The 20,594-nt window shown below is 25.6% G+C and overlaps 1 protein-coding gene across 1 annotated transcript; it reads left to right on the forward strand.

Annotated features, from left to right (window-relative positions):
• The first annotated feature begins 14,376 nt into the window (after positions 1-14,376).
• LOC119611737 (transmembrane protease serine 9-like) lies at positions 14,377-19,342 on the forward strand. Its single transcript, XM_037967416.1, has 4 exons — positions 14,377-14,517; positions 18,172-18,519; positions 18,627-18,925; positions 19,070-19,342. Exons 1-4 carry the CDS (start codon positions 14,451-14,453, stop codon positions 19,223-19,225), a joined length of 870 nt encoding a protein of 289 aa, XP_037823344.1. The 5' UTR covers positions 14,377-14,450; the 3' UTR covers positions 19,226-19,342.
• Positions 19,343-20,594: the final 1,252 nt, after the last annotated feature.

Consider the following 20,594-nt stretch of genomic DNA (forward strand, 5'->3'; position numbering starts at 1 on the left):
TTTTAAAAAATTTAACAACTTTTGTTAAAAAAAAAAAAAAAAAAAAAAAAAAAAATTTCGATTATTTCAGAAACTAAAATTTAGAAAAAAATTCCTAAGTTTAATTAATTACACTTTCCACACTCAAATTTTTTACCCTATTCCTGTAATAAATATTTATTTCCATTTTAATTAAAAAAATATTTCAATTTTAATAAAAAATTATTTATATATTAATAAAAAATTATTAAAATATTAATAAAAAATATGTTAATTTTTTATAAATTACAATTTATTTAACATAAATATTTGTTAAAAGTTCATTGTCAATATTTTTTTTAATAATTTTTAACAAATTTAAAAACTTTTGTTAAAAAAAAAAAAAACTTTTAAATATTCCATTTTTTAAGAAATTAAAATTTAGAAAAAATTCCTAACTTTAATTAATTAACCTTCCCAAACTCAAATTTTCTAACCTAAACCTGTAAAAAATATTTTTTAAAAATTTAATTAAAAAAATTACTTCAATTTTAATAAAAAAAATTTAAATTTTTCATAAATTTATTTAACATAAATATGTGCTAAAAGTAGATTCTCAATGTTTTTAAAATAATTTTTAAACAATTTAACAAATTTTGTTAAAAAAAAAAAACTTAAAAATTTTCGATTTTTTAAGAAAGTAAAATTTATAAAAAATTCCCAAGTTTAATTAATTGCACTTCCCACACTCAAATTTTCTATCCTAACCCCGTTATAAATATTTTTTTAAAATTTTAATAAAAAAAGTTATTTAAATATGTATTGATAAAAAATATTATTTAAATTTTAATAACAAAAAAAAAATATGTAATTTTTTTTATAAATTTATTTAACATAAATATTTGTAAAAAGTTTATTCTCGATATTTTAAAATATTTTTTTAAACAATTAAACAACTTTTGTTAAAAAAACTTTAAAATTTTCGATTTTTTAAGAAACTAAAATTAAGAAAAAAATTCCTAAGTTTAATTAATTACACTTTCCACACTCAAATTTTGTACCCTAGTGCTGTAATAAATATTTATTTCCATTTTAATTAAAAAAATATTTAAATTTTAATAAAAAAATTATTTAAATATTAATAAAAAATATGTTTATTTTTTATAAATTAAAATTTATTTAACATAAATATTTGTTAAAAATTCTTTCCCAATATTTTTTAAATAATTTTTTAACAAATTTAACAACTTTTGTAAAAAAAAAAAAAAAAAAAATCAGGGACTGTAAATAACAGTTATTCTGAAATTTTTAACCAAAAAAATCTCTATATTGGGGTCAACGTAGACCTATACTATTATATACCAATAAACTCGTATTGAAGTGCTTTTTCAGAATATATGGTGATTTAAAAAAAAGGATCTTAGCTCCACAAATAACAGTTATTTTTTAACGGAAAAATAAAAGTCTGATTGAAACAGTTAAAAAATGAGTTTTATTTTTCCGTCATAAAATAAAAATTATTTGAGGAGTTTTATTTTTTCCATCAAAAAATAAAACTCATTTGGGGACTATTATTTTTTCCGTCAAATAATTAAAAAATTTTTCTTTATTTTTTTTCAGTCTCTTATTTTATTGAATATATCTGATATAATATGTTTGGTTATTTATTTGTTTAATTTAACAAACATAATTTTTTCCAAATTTTCTGCGGAAAGATTTGAACGCAGGTCACTTAATACCAATTTAAGAGCAGAGAACGCTCTTTCCACGCTAACCTGTGTTGCAGGAACACACTGTACAGTTTTTGCCAATTTGTATAAGTAGGGGTAATGTATTTTTTTGCTTCCCAGAACTCAAAAAGGGACTTATCAATCGACAAGGGCCATGGAGAAAAATTATCGATTTCATAGAAAGCTTTTTTTTCATCATTATTATCATTTTCTTCGTTTTCTTGCTCCCTATCTGATCAGTGGCAAGCTTTAGGTGTCAATTCACATAAAAGAGTTTTATTTTCTGACGGAAAAAATAAAACTCCTCAAATAAGTATTATTTTCTAACGGAAAAAATTAAACTCCTCAAATAATTTTTATTTTATGACGGAAAAATAAAACTCTTTTTTAAAAGTTTCGTTTGAATTTTTATTTTTAGGTTGAAAAATAACTTTTTCAGATGGATTTTTATTTTTAAAGTCACAAAATAACTGTTATAAATTAACTTTTTTGATATAACTTATAACTGTTACGGTCCCTGAAAAAAATCGATTTTTTAAGAAATTGCAATTTAGAAATAAATTCCTAAGTTTATTTAATTACATTTCCCACATTCAAATTTTCTACTCTAACCCCGTAATAAATATTTTTTACAATTTTAATAAAAAATTATTTAAATATTAAAAAAAAATATTATTAAAATTTTAATAACAAAAAAATTATGTAATATTTTTATAAATTTATTTAACGTAAATATTTGTAAAAAGTTTATTCTCAATATTATGAAATATTTTTTAAACAATTAACTTTTGTAAAAAAAATTTTCGATTAAGAAAAAAAACTTTAAAATTTTTGATTTTTTAAGAAATTAAAATTTATATAAAATTCCTAAGTTTAATTAATTGCACTTCCCACACTCAATTTTTCTAATAATATTAAAATTTAAAATATTATTTAAATTTTAATAAAAAAATTATGTAAATTTTTTATAAATTTATTTAACATGCATATTTGTTAAAAGTTCTTTCCCAATGTTTTAAAAATAATTTTTAACAAATTTAACTACTTTTGTAAAAAAAAAAAAAAAAAAAAAACTTTAAAATTTTCGATTTTTTAAGAAATTTAATTTTATAAAAAATTCCTAAGTTTAATTAATTAACCTTCCCACACTCAAATTTTCTAACCTAACCCTGTCATAAACAGTTATATAAATTTTAATTGAAAAAAATTATTTAAATATATTCAAAAATATCAAATATTATTTAAATTTTTATAAAAAAAAAATATAAATTTATTTAACATAAATATTTGTTAAAAGTTCATTCTCAATATTATAAAATATTTTTTTAAATAATTTAACAATTTTTGTTAAAAAAAAACTTTATAATTTTCGATTTTTTAAGAAATAACAATTCAGAAAAAATCTAAGTTTAATTAATTGCACTTCCCACACTCAAATTTTCTACCCTGTATAAATATTGATTCAAATTTCAATAAAAAGATTATTAAAATTTCAATAAAAATATATTTAAATTGAAATAGAAAATATTTAAATATTAATAAAAAATATGTTAATTTTTTATAAATTACAATTTATTTAATATAAATATTTGTTAAAAACTGATTCTAAATTTTTTTTTAAATATTTTTTAAATAATTTAAAAAATTTTTGTCAAAAAAAAACTTTAAAATTTTTGATTTTTTAAGAAATTAAAATTTATAAAAAAATTCTAAGTTTATTTAATTACCCTACCCACACTCAAATTTTCTACCCTAACCCTGTAATAAATATTTATTTAAATTTTAATAAAAAAATTATTTAAATTTTAATAAAAAAAAAAAATATTATTTTAATTTTAATGAAAAAAATTATGTAATTTTTTATAAATTTTCGATTTTTTAAGAAATTTAAATTTATAAAAAATTCTTAAGTTTAATTAATTACCCTAACCACACTCAAATTTTCTAACCTTAACCTGTAATAAATATTTTTTCTTAATAATAATGTTAATTTTTTTTACAACAATTTATTACAAAAAAACCTTTATTAACCATAAATATAAATATTTTTAAAAAGGTCACTCTCTATAAATAATTTTTTAAGTTAATTTAACAACTTTTCTCCCTCAATTTTTATAGTTTTTACGTGTTTTTTATTTAAATTTAAACAAAAATTATAATTGTAACACATACATAATTTCATTGTCTTGTTTTTTATTTGTAATATCTTTATTTGTTTAATTTTTTTATATAGAAATTAAGTTTTTTTTTTTTGTCCAAGTTTATTGCTTTGACATTAACATTGTGTTATAAATTTAATTAAATATTTTCAATAAAAAATTTTATTTAAATATTCCAACACTGACTGCATTTATGCCGGTAGTGCATTGAGTTTAAATTATTCAAAAAAAATTATAAACGGAAATGTTTAACTAAAATTGTCTAATAGATAAAAAAAATTTAGTTCCTAAATTAACCCTTTAATGGTTAAATTTTAATCAAATATTTAAAAAATTTAATTTCAAAATAATTTAAAATTTTCTATAAAAATAATTTATAAATTATGTGATAACCTTCATATTCTTCTCAATATAATCTTATTTACGAACTTTTTCTTATTGAATTTGCTTTGGGAAAGTTTCATACTATTTACTACAGAAATCATTCTATTTATGATTTTCATTCCATTTATGTTTTTTACTGTATAATATTAAAATTTTATCAAAAATATTTTATCAAAAAATGTTCTATTTAAACTTCCCATACAAATTATTAAATTCTTGTTAATTACCAGTAGTTATATCATACATTACTTGGTAATGGGTGAGAATTATTAACCATTGATTCAAGTACTAGAACTGAACTAGAACAGAACCAGAACTGTACTAGAACTGAACTAGAACTGAACTAGAACTAAACTAGAACTGAACTAGAACTGAACTAGAACTGAACTAGAACTGAACTAGAACTGAACTAGAACTGAACTAGAACTGAACTAGAACTGAACTAGAACTGAACTAGAACTGAACTAGCACTGAACTAGAACTGAACTAGAACTGAACTAGAACTGAACTAGAACTGAACTAGAACTGAACTAGAACTGAACTAGAACTGAACTAGAACTGAACTAGAACTGAACTAGAACTGAACTAGAACTGAACTAGAACTGAACTAGAACTGAACTAGAACTGAACTAGAACTGAAACTAGAAACTGAACTAGAACTGAACTAGACTGAACTAGAACTGGCACTAGAACTGAACTAGGAATCTGAACTAGAAACTGAACTAGAACTGAACTAGAAACTCTGAACTAGAACTGAACTAGAACTGAACTAGAACTGAACTAGAACTGAACTAGCACTGAACTAGAACTGAACTAGTACTGAACTAGAACTGAACTAGAACTGAACTAGACACTGAACTAGAACTGAACTAGAACTGAACTAGAACTGAACTAGAACTGAACTAGAACTTGAACTTAGAACTGAACTAGAACTGAAACTAGAACTGAACTAGAACTGAACTAGAACTGAACTAGAACTGAATAGAACTGAACACTAGAACTGAACTAGAACTGAACTAGAACTGAACTAGACACTGAACTAGAACTGAAGTAAACTAGAACTGAAGTAGGAACTGAACTCACTGTAAAGAACTGAACTAGAACTGAACTAGTACTGAACTAGAACTGAGCTAGAACTGAACTAGAACTGAGCTAGAACTGAACTAGAACTGACTAGAACTGAGAACTGAACTAGAACTGAACTAGAACTGAACTAGAACTGAACTAGAACTAGAACTGAACTAGAACTGAACTAGAACTGAACTAGAACTGAACTAGAACTGAACTAGAACTGAACTAGAACTGAACTAGAACTGAACTAGAACTGAACTAGAACTGAACTAGAACTGAACTAGAACTGAACTAGAACTGAACTAGAACTGAACTAGAACTGAACTGAACTAGAACTGAACTAGAACTGAACTAGAACTGAACTAGAACTGAACTAGAACTGAACTAGAACTGAACTAGAACTAGAACTAGAACTAGAACAGAACTAGAACTGAACTAGAACTAGAACTGAACTAGAACTGAACTAGAACTGAACTAGAACTAGAACAGAACTAGAACTGAACTAGAACTGAACTAGAACTGAACTAGAACTAGAACTGAACTAGAACTGAACTAGAACTGAACTAGAACTAGAACTGAACTAGAACTGAACTAGAACTGAACTAGAACTGAACTAGAACTGAACTAGAACTGAACTAGAACTGAACTAGAACTGAACTAGAACTGAACTAGAACTGAACTAGAACTGAACTAGAACTGAACTAGAACTGAACTAGAACTGAACTAGAACTGAACTAGAACTGAACTAGAACTGAACTAGAACTGAACTAGAACTGAACCAGAACTAAACTAGAACTGAACTAGAACTGAATACTTTCTTGTTGACACTAATAACTGGACACTGTAGCGCTAGGCAAACGTGAAAAACTTGGGCTTCCGAATCAACGAATACTCTCGCTGTTGTAATGACAAAGGAGAAAGAAGAAACGCTCTTCAAGTTCCACTTCAGTTGCAATTCCAGAGTGCAGATTGGTCAAGTGCACAGGGCAACTTATAACCCGAAATAGGTGAGATTTTGCGAAATTGCTGACATTAATATCTGGACTCTGTAGTGCTAGGCAAACTTGGGCTTTCGAATTATTGAATACTTTCACAGTTGTAGTAATAAGAAACAAAGAAGAAATGCTCTACCAGTTCCACTATAACAGCAATTCCTGGGTGTTTAATTTATAACCCGTAATAGGTTGGATTTAGCGAAATTGCTGACACTAGTAACTGGACTCTGCTGTGTTGAATACTCTTGCTTTTGTAATGACAAAGTAAAACGAAGAAAATTTCTTTCAGTTTCTCTACAGTTGCAATTCCAGAGTGGTCAACTTATAACCCGAAATAGTTGGAATATATCAAGGATGCTGACACTAATAACTAGACTCTGTAGAGCTAGACAGACGTGCAAAACTTGGCATCCGAATCATTGAATACTTTCGCAGTTGTAATGATAAGGAACAAGAAACGCTCTTCCAATTGCACTTTAGCTGCAATTCCAGAGTGGTCAACTTATAACCCGAAATAGGTGGGATATATCGAGGCTGCTGACACTAATAACTGGACTCTGTAGTGCTAGGCAGATGTGCATAGCTTAAGCTTCCGAATCAACGCATACTCTCGCTGTTGTAATGACAAAGGAGAAAGACGAAACGCTCTTCAACTCAGTTCATTTGAGTTGCAATTCCAGAGTGTGAACTTATAACCCAAAATAGGTGGGATATAGTGTGATTGCTGTTCTAGTTCTGTTCTAGTTCTGTTCTAGTTCTGTTCTAGTTCTGTTCTAGTTCTGTTCTAGTTCTGTTCTAGTTCTGTTCTAGTTCTGTTCTAGTTCTGTTCTAGTTCTGTTCTAGTTCTGTTCTAGTTCTAGTTCTGTTCTAGTTCTGTTCTAGTTCTGTTCTAGTTCTGTTCTAGTTCTGTTCTAGTTCTGTTCTAGTTCTGTTCTAGTTCTGTTCTAGTTCTGTTCTAGTTCTGTTCTAGTTCTGTTCTGTTTCTACAAGGAGAAACGCTGCTCCACTTTGTTCCCTGTGTAAATATCCAGACCTAGCCGTCATAGGACATAGATTCCTTGACAATTACATGCTCACTATCCAACCTATAACTCACATCTATAGGTTGGATCGTACATACTACACAACGGACGAGAGCTGTGATCATGTCCTCGACTCGAGCGGATAGTGACTTAAACATTTCTATAGCAAGCCTATAACTCAAGGCTTTAGGTTAGATCATATATACACATCGGATGACTACTGGGTCTTCTCTTCTACTCTTCTTGACTGTTTTGTAGAGCGTATAGTCAAGATCCTGTAGCAATTCTTCTGCTTAGTTGTTAGCTTTGTAATAGTTTCGCTGATGTTGGAAGTCCTTTCCTATGAGGAAAAACTTCCAATTGAAACAGCTGTTGCTGAGATCTTCGTAGCGAAGATCTAAGTGTCATAGAAACGATCACTATTTCTTCGTATTACTCTTCCCCCGATATCATGAGTTATAATTAGAAGGACGGCTGCAAATTTCAAAGAATTTTTAACAAAAGTTTATTGATCTTCCTCAGAAGAATATTTTGAAAAACTTTTGATGACACATATTAACACACTATGGCCAGCGATCATATGACTTAGATTTAATACTACGTCATAAAAGATCAATAAATTTCAATGGAAATTTTAATTCTAAAAAAGTCTATAATACTACAAAAACCAAAAAATCATCAAAACAAAGTTCACTTTCATTCAAGTTTTTTTTTGTTGCAAAATGTTTAACACGAAGCGTAGCGAAACCAGCTGTCAAGAATTATAATAAGGAAGGAAATAAATGATCATAATATTGATCAAATTAAGCAGCAGTGAGTGACATTTAAATGATTTAAATATTAATATTTATTAATGTTAATAATAATGTCTAATGATTAGAAAACAATAAATTCTAAATCTAGTTTCTATAAAAGAAACAAATTATGCACAAAAATCTTATTGTTATTAATAAAAAAAAACGCAATCAAAATGTACAATAAATAATTAAAATAAACAAATTAACAACGAAACCATAAATTATAGATAAAAAAAACACTAACTTTTATTTTCATTTCAAATTGATTTTAACAAAAAAAAAAAGAAATAATAATGTGTTTAGAAGTTCATTGGACTTGGACAAAAGATCAAACAACTTTATGTTAAAACGAAAATTTATCAGTTCAACATATTTCAAACAACACGATCGATGACAAATCACAAAATTTAAATATTTCTTTGTTTATTTTTTTATTTGTTAAATTTATTTTCACACTTAGAAACGCATTAGTGAATACAATTTGTTATAATTTTTCTTACCCAGTCAAATGCTAATAACCGGTTAATCTATTTAGATTCATTACGATTCGTTTCGTTCATTTACCCCCACCCATATACATAGTTTCAATTACCGGTTACTAACCCGAAGTCTATTTAACTATTAACAACAAAAAAGCTGCATTGACTCATATGTTTGTATGATCATGTTCGTGTAGTCACATACTCCACCAATTTTATTTTTTTCGGGGGTTTCTTTGTTTTGGTTTCGAATAAGCAAATAAGTCCAAATTTTATAAAAAAAAATTGTATTTGGTTGTAGAAAAAAAGCCGCATTTTGTAAGGTGAAACGTGTGCTAATTGAACGAATATGTTTTTACCTACTAGACTAGACTATAGACTAGACAATAGGCTAGACTAATAGACTAGACTATAGACTAGACTATAGACTAGACTATAGACTAGACTATAGGCTAGACTATAAGCTAGACTATAGGCTGACTAATAGACTAAACTAGACTCTAGACAGGACTATAGACTAGACTATAGACTAGACTATAGACTAGACTATAGACTAGACTATAGACAGACTATAGACTAGACTATAGACTAGACTATAGACTAGACTATAGACTAGACTATAGACTAGACTATAGACTAGACTATAGACTAGACTATAGACTAGACTATAGACTAGACTATAGACTAGACTATAGACTAAACTATAGACTAGACTAGACAAGACTATAGTATAGGCTATAGCTAGACTATAAAATCAACTAGAGACTAGACATACAGACTAGACTATAGTACTAGAGCTATATACTAGACTATAGACTAGACTATAGACTAGACTATAGACTAGACTATAGACTAGACTATAGACTAGACTATAGACTAGACTTATCGACTAGACTATAGACTAGACTATAGACTCGGACTATAGACTAGACTATAGACTAGACTATAGACTAGATATAGACTAGACTATAGACTAGACTATAGACTAGACTATAGACTAGACTATAGACTAGACTATAGACTAGACTAGACTATAGACTAGACTATAGACAGACTATAGATAGACTATAGATAGACTATACTATAGATAGGCTAGACTAGACTAGACTATAAATAACTATAGACTAGACTATAGACTAGACTATAGACTAGACTATAGACTAGACTATAGACTAGACTATAGACTACACTATAGACTAGACTATAGACTAGACTATAGACTAGACTATAGACCAGACTATAGACTAGACTATAGACTAGACTATAGACTAGACTATAGACTAGACTATAGACTAGACTATAGACTAGACTATAGACTAGACTATAGACTAGACTATAGACTAGACTATAGACTAGACTATAGACTAGACTATAGACTAGACTATAGACTAGACTATAGGCTAGACTATAGACTAGACTATAGACTAGACTATAGACTAGACTATAGACTAGACTATAGACTAGACTATAGACTAGACTATAGACTAGACTAGACTAGACTATAGACTAGACTATAGACTAGACTATAGACTAGACTATAGACTAGACTATAGACTAGACTATAGACTAGACTATAGACTAGACTATAGACTAGACTATAGACTAGACTATAGACTAGACTATAGACTAGACTATAGACTAGACTAGACTAGACTATAGACTAGACTATAGACTAGACTATAGACTAGACTATAGACTAGACTATAGACTAGACTATAGACTAGACTATAGACTAGACTATAGACTAGACTATAGACTAGACTATAGACTAGACTATAGACTAGACTATAGACTAGACTATATACTAGACTATAGACTAGACTATAGACTAGACTATAGACTAGACTATAGACTAGACTATAGACTAGACTATAGACTAGACTATAGACTTGACTATAGACTAGACTATAGACTAGACTAAAGACTAGACTAAAGACTAGACTAAAGACTAGACTAAAGACTAGACTAAGACTAGACTAAAGACTAGACTAAAGACTAGACTAAGACTAGACTAATATATTAAAGTTATTCAACTAATCAAAAATATGTTGTATAATTAAAACTCTGTAAATAACAAATTAAACAACCAACTAACAATGCATTTCATGTAAACTGTAGCGTAACGCACCAAAATAATAATTTCTATTTATTGACTTCAATGTGAAGGTCGTTCATGTTGGAATATATTTAAATTTAAATTGTTTTATGTTTTTACGATACAATTATTACGTAGTGAAGTTTTTTTATTTGTTTTGGTAAAATGTAATTGTTGTCTTTCCTGGCCAGAGGTGCTTAAACTTGATTTTTGTGGGGGTATGAAATAAAAAGTGACTCACTACAGTGCCAATACAATTTTGGAAAAAAAAGCAAAAAATCGTTTAAAATTATCCGAATAATCGTTTAAAATGATTCGATTAATCGATTCAAAGTATTGAATTATTCGAATACAAATTTTAGTTTTTGGTATATATACATACTATTTAAAAATACGATTTAAAAAATTCTAGCTAATAATCGCTTAAAACTATCCGAATAATCGAATAAAATTATCCGATTATTCGATTAAAAATATTTTTAAAATAGTATCAACAACAATATCTGTTAATGTATAGCAGAAAACAATAAATTATTAGCGATTAAAATTATTCGAATAATCGATTAAAATTATTCGATTCGAAAAATCGACTAATCGCATATAAATTTTAGTTTTTAGTGCAAATACAATTTAAAATTACGATTTTTAAAAAAAATTTGTCGAATAATTGTTTAAAATTATTCGAATAATCGAATAAAATTAACCGATTATCTGTTTAAAAATATTTTTAAAAATCAGTATCAAAAAAATATGCTCAACTGAAGTGAAAAATAACAGAATACAAAAAAATAATATATTTTTTAATTATTAAATTAGAATATACGAATAATCGATTAAAATTCGAGTAATCGTTCAAAATTAACCTAATAATCGATTAAAACATAATTTTATTATTCTTTTTGGCAAGTTTTATACGAATAATTGTTAAAAATTAACCAAATAATCGATTTTTCTGAAGTATAAAATGAATACTCGATTAAAGTTATTCAAATAATCGTTAAAAATTAACCGAATAATTGTTTTATAATATACATAAATTCATAAAATTTGATTAATTTTAGATTTTAGTGAAATTTTTCTTTAATTTTTGACGAATAATCGTTGAAAATTATTCGAATAATCGATTAAAATTATCCGAATAATCGATTAGAAATACTGTTTCATAATATAAGTTCATAAAATTTGTTGAATTTTAGATTTTTAGTGAGATTTTTCTTTAATTTTTGATGAATAATCGTTGAAAATTGTTCGAATAATCGATTAAAATTATTCGAATAATCGATTAAAATTATCCGAATAATCGATTAAACCTATTTTATCAAACTGTGTTTTACATATTTGTTTGAAAGTCCATAAAAATTATCGGAATAATCGTTTAAAATTATCCGAATAATAAAATTAAAATATGTGAATAATCGACTAAAATTATTGGTAAAAATTAGTTACTTTTTGTTAAAAAGTGTATTAAAATAAATTGAATACTCGATTAAATTATTCGTATAATGGGTTAATATTATTCGAATAATCGATTAAAATTATCCGATTAATAGATTGAAATTATTTGATAAAAAATTTGCATTTTATTCCAAAAATCTATTAAAATTATTCAAATAATCGATTAAATTATTCGAATAATCGTTTAAAATTATTCGAATAATCGATTAAAATTATCCGAAAAATAGTTAAAAATTATCCGAATAATCGGTTAAAATTATTTGGTAGATTAAGTCATTTTTGTTTAAAAAAATCGATTAAAATTATTCGAATAATCGATTAAAGTTATACAAATAATCTATTAAAATTATCCGAATACTCGATTAAATTGATTCAAATAATTAAAATTATTATTAAAATTCTTTGTTAAAAAATTAGATCAAAATTATTCGAATAATCGATTAAAATTATTCGAATAATCGATTAAAATTATCCGAATAATAGTTAAAAATTATCCGAATAATCGGTTAAAATTATTTGGTAGATTAAGTAATTTTTGTTTAAAAAAATCGATTAAAATTGTTCGAATAATCGATTAAAGTTATACAAATAATCGATTAAATTTATCCGAATAATCGATTAAATTGATTCAAATAATCGATTAAAATTCATTGTTAAATAAATAGACTAAAATAATCAAAAATAATCCGAATAATCGATTAAAATTATTCGAATAATCGTTTGAAATTCTTCGAATAATCGTGAAATTCTTAACGCACCCATTTTTTTTGTTGAACCATGGTTAGAGAACCTCTGTATTATTGTTTTTTTTTTTCAACTATTGTTTATGCGAAAGCGTGTTTTTTGTTCAACAAAACTTTTAAACAAAACAAAAAAGTTTAACGACCGATGACAACGTTTATGTTTTGTTTTTATTTGTTATTTTTATTAAATAATTTTAACAATTTCAATGTCATATAAAGTAATTGAGTAAGAGTTTTTTTTTTTCTTTCAGTGGAATTTTTTTACGTAGCGTCACGTTTACATGTGGATTCTTCCTCTACTATCTTTAACACACACAAAAAAAGGGAGAGTGCATAATAATTGTTGTTGTGGTTGTTGTTATTGTTATTGTAATTGTTTGTTTAATTATAAATGATGACCCGTATAATGTTAATAAACTTGTTTTAAGAGCAACAATAATAATGTTAAAATTCTGAGAAACAATAGAAACATGCTAATGGAATGATTAACATGTGTTTGTTGGTTTGTTTATTGTCAAAGTCTAATAGCGTTGCCAATTAAGTTTTAGTTTGTTTGTAAACAATAGCAAGAGAAGAAGACAGTTTTTTTGTTTTGTTTATGTTTTGCTTTAATAAACATGTAATTGTAACCCAATCACCTAGTAGCTTACTAACAGTTTTATGTTTTTGTTATTGTTGTTGTTGTTTTGTTTATTTATATTTCCTTATGTTATTAAGAGAGTATTCTTTGCACCTGTAACTAGGTTTGTTTACTTTTTATTAAACTGTTTTAATAAACCCTTTTTGGTTTGAAAGAGAGCTTTGTTTTTGTGTGTTTTTAAAGCTTGTTTATGCTTGTCTAAAGCTTAATGTTAAAGGAATATTAAAGTGTTAATGTTAGTGTAGTTAAATGGGTATCAAAAGAACTCCCAATTACGAAAACTTTTTAACTTGTAGCTGCTTTAAAACATACTCTGCTTGTCCAAAGAGTTAGAGCAGCAGAGTAAAAACATAGCTATGCAAGTGTATGTGTAGTAAATATGACAAAACGCCTGCAACTACTATTGAGGGGGTTGTGTTGTTAAATTTTTTTAGATTACTTCCGTCTGTCAGTGTTAACAGTTGTGTTTGTTGGTGGTTTTTTCCTACTCTTCATTAGAAAACACCTCTTTAATCAGTTTAGTGAGTTAAATGTGAGTGTGTGTGTGTTTTTGGTTTTAGTTTAAGTGTGTTAATTATTAATTAAGAGTGTGTGTTTTTAATAATGAAATAAATTCTATTATTTAACATCTTAAAACATAAATACTGTGAGCTCTCTTCTTATCACTTGTTATACAGGTTTCACTTTTTTTTGTTATTCTGTTTATAGTCTGAAACAAAGAACCTATTGAAAGCTCTTCTAAGCCCCCCTATACATGTTTAGAACATTTTGTGGTTCTTTATGTTAACAATTTTTTTGTATATAAATAAATAAAACAAAAACTTTTGCACCATCAGTTAAGTTCTAAAACAGCATCAGTGCAGTTTTTCCAAATTAAAAAAAAAAAATAAATAAACAAAAAATAATAATAAAAAATAATAAAATGTTTAAATTATTTTGGTTTTTAGTCATAACAATAATAGTAAAAAATGCAGAAAGTCAAATTGGCTGTGAGTTTTCTTAAACAAAAAAAAGAAAATTATAAAAAAAATAACAAAAAAATAATTAAAATAAAAAGTGTGTCAATTAACAAAATTTGAAAAAAAAATCTAAACAAAAAACATTTGTTACTTTTACTTAACTCTTAAGCCAGGCGTATAATTAACAATATTTATTGTATTTATCACGTATACGCTTGGTGTTAAAACAATAAAATAAAACAATAAGACAAACAATAATTAAACATTCTTAACAAATCCTAATTAACAAAGTGTTAATAATAACTTGTTTTTAAATGCATAAATTTTGTAAAATAAATTCTAACTTTGGCATAATATAACAACACTAATAGTTGTGAGAAAGTTATGGAAAGAAAAGAAGGAAACAGTGCAAAGCAAATAATCATAAGAATTTTAAAAATTTTTATAAAAATTATTCGAATAATCGTTAAAAATTATTCGATTAAAATTATTCGAAAAAATTATTCGCTTAAATTTATACGAATAAAAATTTTTTTAGTGCAATTTTGAGTTTTAGTGCAAATGTTTGAAAAGTTTAACAAAAAAAATTATTCGATTAATCGATTAAAATTATTAGAATTAACATTATTTAGTGCAAATTTGATTTTTAGTGAAAATGTTTGTTTTTGAAAAGTTTTAAAACTTATTCGAATAATCGATTAAAATTATACGAAAATTTTTTTAGTGCAATTTGAATTTTAAGTGGAAATATTAGTTTTTGGAAAATTTTATTAAAATTATTCGAATAATCGATTAAAATTATTCGATTAATCGTTTAAAATTATTCGATTAAAATTACACGAATAAAAAATTTTTAGTGTAATCTCAATTTTAAGTGGAATTATTTGTTTTTGTAAAGTTTTATTAAAATTATTCGATTAATCGATTAAAATTATTCGTTTAAAATTATAAGAATAAAAATTTTTTAGTGCAATCACAATTTTAAGTGTAAATATAAGTTTTTGAAAAGTTTTAAAAAATTATTCGATTAATCGATTAAAATTATTCGCTTAAAATTATACGAATAAAAATTTTTTGTGCAATTTCAATTTTAAGTGTAAATATAAGTTTTTGAAAAGTTTTATAAAAAAATTATTCGAGTAATCAATTAAAATTATTCGATTAAAAATTATTCGAATAAACATTATTTAGTGCAAATTTGATTTTTAGTGTAAATGTTTGTTTTTCAAAAGCTTTATTAAAATTATACGAATAATCGATTGAATTTATTCGAAAAAACGATTAAAATTAATCGAATAATCGATTTAAATTATTTGAATAATCGTTCAAAAAATTTTTTGTGCAAATTTGGTTTTTAGTGAAAATGTTTTGTTTTAGAAAAGTTTTTGTACAATTATTCGTTTAAACGATTAAAATTATACGAATAATCGTTTGAAATTATTCGAATAATCGAATAAAATTAATATAATAATCGTTATAATTTTTTGCTGCAAATTTTATTTTTAGTGAAAATATTTGTTTTTGGACAATTTTGAACGAAGAGTCGATTAAAATTATTCGATTAATCGAATAAAATTGTTTTTTATAAAATTCAAATTTATATTTGTTAAACAAAAAAAACGTTTAAAATTATTGCAAAAAAAATTATTCGATTAATCGATTCAAATTATCCAATTTTTTGTATTTTTTTTAATTTTTTTTTATTTTTTAATATTTTTAATTATTTTGTATTAAATCGTTAAAAATTATTCGAATAATCGATTCAAATTATTCGAATAATCGTTTAATATTTTTCGAATAATCGTTTAAAATTATTCGAATAATCAACTGAAACTTTTCCTATAATTTTAGCATTTTCTATTAAATTTCGTACGAATAACCGTTTGCAATTATTCGAATAATCGATTAAAATTATTCAAAAAAATATTTTTTTTCGTAACGTTTAAATTAAATCGAATAATCGATATTTCTTTTCTTAAATCTTTCATTTTAACATCAATCGGGAAAATTATTCGTTTAATCGATTAAAATTCTTCGATTAATCGAATAAAATAAAACGAATAATTGTTTCAAATTATTCGAATAATAGATTTAAAATATTATTTTATTCAATTTTATTTAAATTGTGTACGAATAATCGATTCGTACGAATAACCGATTAAAATTATTCGAATAAACATTTACAATTATTCGAATAATCGATTAAAATTATGCGAAGAAATATTTTTTTTTTTCTGAAAATTCAATATTTTTAGCATTATTAAATTACTTTTGCATGAATAACCGATTAAAAGTATTCGAATAATTTTTTTAAAATAATCGAATAATCGATTAAAAATATAGTTTTCTTCTTAAATTGTTTTATCATAAACTCAATTGAAAAAATTATTCGTTTTTTTCATCATATACTCAATCGGAAAAATTATTCATTTATTCGATTAATCGAATAAAATATAACGAATAATCGATTAAAATTATTCGAATATCGATTAAAAATAATATTTAATTTAAATTGTGAACAAGTAATCGATTAAAAGTATTCGAATAATCTTTTAAAATTAATCGAATAATCCATTAAAAATATAGTTTTCTTCTTAAATTGTTTTATCATAAACTCAATTGGAAAAATTATTCGTTTTTTTCATCATATACTCAATCGGAAAAATTATTCATTTAATCGATTAATCGAATAAAATATAACGAATAATCGATTAAAATTATTCGAATATCGATGAAAAATAATATTTAATTTAAATTGTGAACAAGTAATCGACTAAAATTATTCGAATAATCGATTAAAAAATTTATTTTGTATGATTAATCGAATAAAATTATCGGAATAATCGTTTAAAATTATTCGAATAATCGACTTAAATTATTCGAATAATCGATTAAATTTTTTTAAAAAATTCATAAACTTGATACAAAAATTATTCATTTAATCGAATAAATTTATTTTTTTTTTAAATTCAATGTTTTAGCATATTTTCTTTTTAAATTTTGAACGAATAATCGACTAAAATTATTCGAATAATCGATTAAAATATTTATTTTGTATGATTAATCGATTCAAGTTATTCAAAAATCGAATAAAATTATCCGAATAATCGTTTAAAATTATTCGAATAATCGATTAAAATTATTCGAATAATCGTTAAATTTTTTTTTAATTCATAAACTTGTTACAAAAATTATTCATTTAATCGAATAAAATTATCCGATTAATCGAATAAATTTTTTTTTCGGAAATTCAATGTTTTAGCGTTTTTTCTTATTTCATACGAATAATCGTCTATATTTATCCGAATAATAATTAGGGAGAAGAAATACATTCACAAAGTTAAAGCACATTGATGTAATGTCAACCTCATGATCATTAAACCCCTGATGAATTCTCTGTTCACGCTTTGTATGGGTTGTTTGCCCTTAGCAACGATTACGTGGGGCACTATTCTATAAATAACCAGAATTTCCACCTACGATGGCGGTTATTTTCCTCTTTCAGTGTCTTGTTTCCTTTTCCACATTAGCGGGGACTAACCTTATCTTTTAAACCCAATTATATTTTGGTTACACTCTAAAAACTTTCCATTACAACTCACCACGACCTATTGCCAAAGTTAGAAAGCAACAATAACTTCTTTAAACCCAATCAAAAACACCCCTAAAAACAAATCTATCTAGTTACATCTATACCCTGTACACAACGTCATCCGAAAATAGTCGGTGGCCTAGAGGCAGAACGTCATGAAATGCCCTATATGGTAAGTTTAACACGACGCGGTAGACATTATTGTGGGGCTACAATAATACACGAAAAATGGATAGTGACAGCGGGTCACTGTATCTGCAATGGACTGAATAATTTTATGAAAGCCTCACACATCCAAGGTGTAATGGGACTGCATAGTATATCACAATATTTGAATGGCATAGATAATGAACGCGATGGAGAGGTGCCCATCAAGGTGAACTTTCAAAGTATTGTACCTCATCCCAACTATAAATGTACAAATACACAAAATGATATTGGTACTTATGAGTAGATTAAGATTTAAGTTTTGAACTGAATGGATGCTAATAAATGAAAATTTTCACTTTCTTTTTCTTGCTGTTCCTCCTTTTTCTACTGTTTAAAGCTTTAATGGAATTGATACAGCCCATACGATTTTCCCGCCACATACAGCCTAGCTGTTTGTCTGCCGCTGCTAGTTTGAGAAATCATGAAAATGAAGTGGCTACCGTTTCGGGCTGGGGTTGGACTCAAGAGGATCAAGCTGTAGGCGATATAGCCGATAATTTACGCAAAGCTGTCGTAAGAGTTTGGAATAATAATGCTTGCGAAAGATCATATCAGCTGAATGGTAGACCTAATAGCATAATCACAGATACACAAATGTGTGCGGGCTATGAAAATGGCGGCATTGATTCATGTTGGGTAAAGTGCAAGCGTTAAATTTTAAGAAATATTTTTTGTAATTTTAATAAAATGTTAACTTAATAGTAGTTAGGGCTTTTATATTAAGTTTTATCCCTCTTTAAATGTTAATTTCATTTTACGTTTCCTTTTTCTATTTTTCAGGCCGATTCCGGCGGCCCTTTAATGTCCAAGGAAAATTTCCTTATTGGTGTTGTTTCTACCGGTATTGGTTGTGCTCGGCCTGGCCTACCAGGCATCTATACGCGCGTTAGCAAATATGTTTCTTGGATGGAGTCTGTGATATTTCAACGTAATTGATGATTTTAAGTCAAATGTTTTGAATTGTACTGTGATATTTGTTAATTCTTTTAAATGTTAAGTTGTAGTTTTTAATAACTTAGTTTTAAAATCATTAGATGCTTAAAAAATTGTTATAAATAAATGTTTTAAAATAAAATTACAACAAAAAGGTCTTAAATTTATTGAAATTTGTTATGAAGGGTAAGAGCTAAGAAGCTAGATTTTGTATGTATATCTATCTATCTATCTATCTATCTATCTATCTATCTATCTATCTATCTATCTATCTATCTATCTATCTATCTATCTATCTATCTATCTATCTATCTATCTATCTATCTATCTATCTATCTATCTATCTATCTATCTATCTATCTATCTATCTATCTATCTATCTATCTATCTATCTATCTATCTATCTATCTATCTATCTATCTATCTATCTATCTATCTATCTATCTATCTATCTATCTATCTATCTATCTATCTATCTATCTATCTATCTATCTATCTATCTATCTATCTATCTATCTATCTATCTATCTATCTATCTATCTATCTATCTATCTATCTATCTATCTATCTATCTATCTATCTATCTATCTATCTATCTATCTATCTATCTATCTATCTATCTATCTATCTATCTATCTATCTATCTATCTATCTATCTATCTATCTATCTATCTATCTATCTATCTATCTATCTATCTATCTATCTATCTATCTATCTATCTATCTATCTATCTATCTATCTATCTATCTATCTATCTATCTATCTATCTATCTATCTATCTATCTATCTATCTATCTATCTATCTATCTATCTATCTATCTATCTATCTATCTATCTATCTATCTATCTATCTATCTATCTATCTATCTATCTATCTATCTATCTATCTAGCTATCTATCTATCTATCTATCTATCTATCTATCTATCTACCTACCTACCTACCTACCTACCTACCTACCTACCTACCTACCTACCTACCTGTCCATCAGCTTTTGCACAAAAGTTGTTTATTAACATAATCCCGTAATAAAACCCACACCGGCCTTTGCAAAAATGACCCTCACATTAAAGTTTACATCATATTGGGTTTTTTTGAGAATTGTCTCTAAAACCGACTTGTTGCTTAATTACTTCCGTAAAACACTTACCTTTGAAAAAATGTTGATGTAGACTTCGATTTTTATTAGTTCCTGGTGTTATCCTATGAAAAAATCTCCTCCGGCGGCTAAGACACTATTATTTTCCAAATCACTTTCATTGGTTCCAAGTTCGTGGTTAAAACAGAATATTTGTTTGCAAATATTACTTTTGTAAGAAAAAGCACTTTAATTTAAAATTGTCAATCAATAACACTTTAAATAATATATACA

The sequence above is a fragment of the Lucilia sericata genome, unplaced genomic scaffold (assembly GCF_015586225.1).
Source record: "Lucilia sericata isolate MDLA Ls3-8-SP2 unplaced genomic scaffold, ASM1558622v1 Contig001521F_arrow, whole genome shotgun sequence".
NCBI lineage: Eukaryota > Metazoa > Arthropoda > Insecta > Diptera > Calliphoridae > Lucilia > Lucilia sericata.

Bases quoted from the DNA above. Each gene is read 5' to 3' on its own strand.
- LOC119611737 (XM_037967416.1), top strand. From the start codon at position 14,451: ATGTTTAAATTATTTTGGTTTTTAGTCATAACAATAATAGTAAAAAAT. The intron at 18,520-18,626 runs GTACTTATGAGT...TACTGTTTAAAG, and splicing joins AAATACACAAAATGATATTG to CTTTAATGGAATTGATACAG. The intron at 18,926-19,069 runs GTAAAGTGCAAG...TCTATTTTTCAG, and splicing joins GCGGCATTGATTCATGTTGG to GCCGATTCCGGCGGCCCTTT.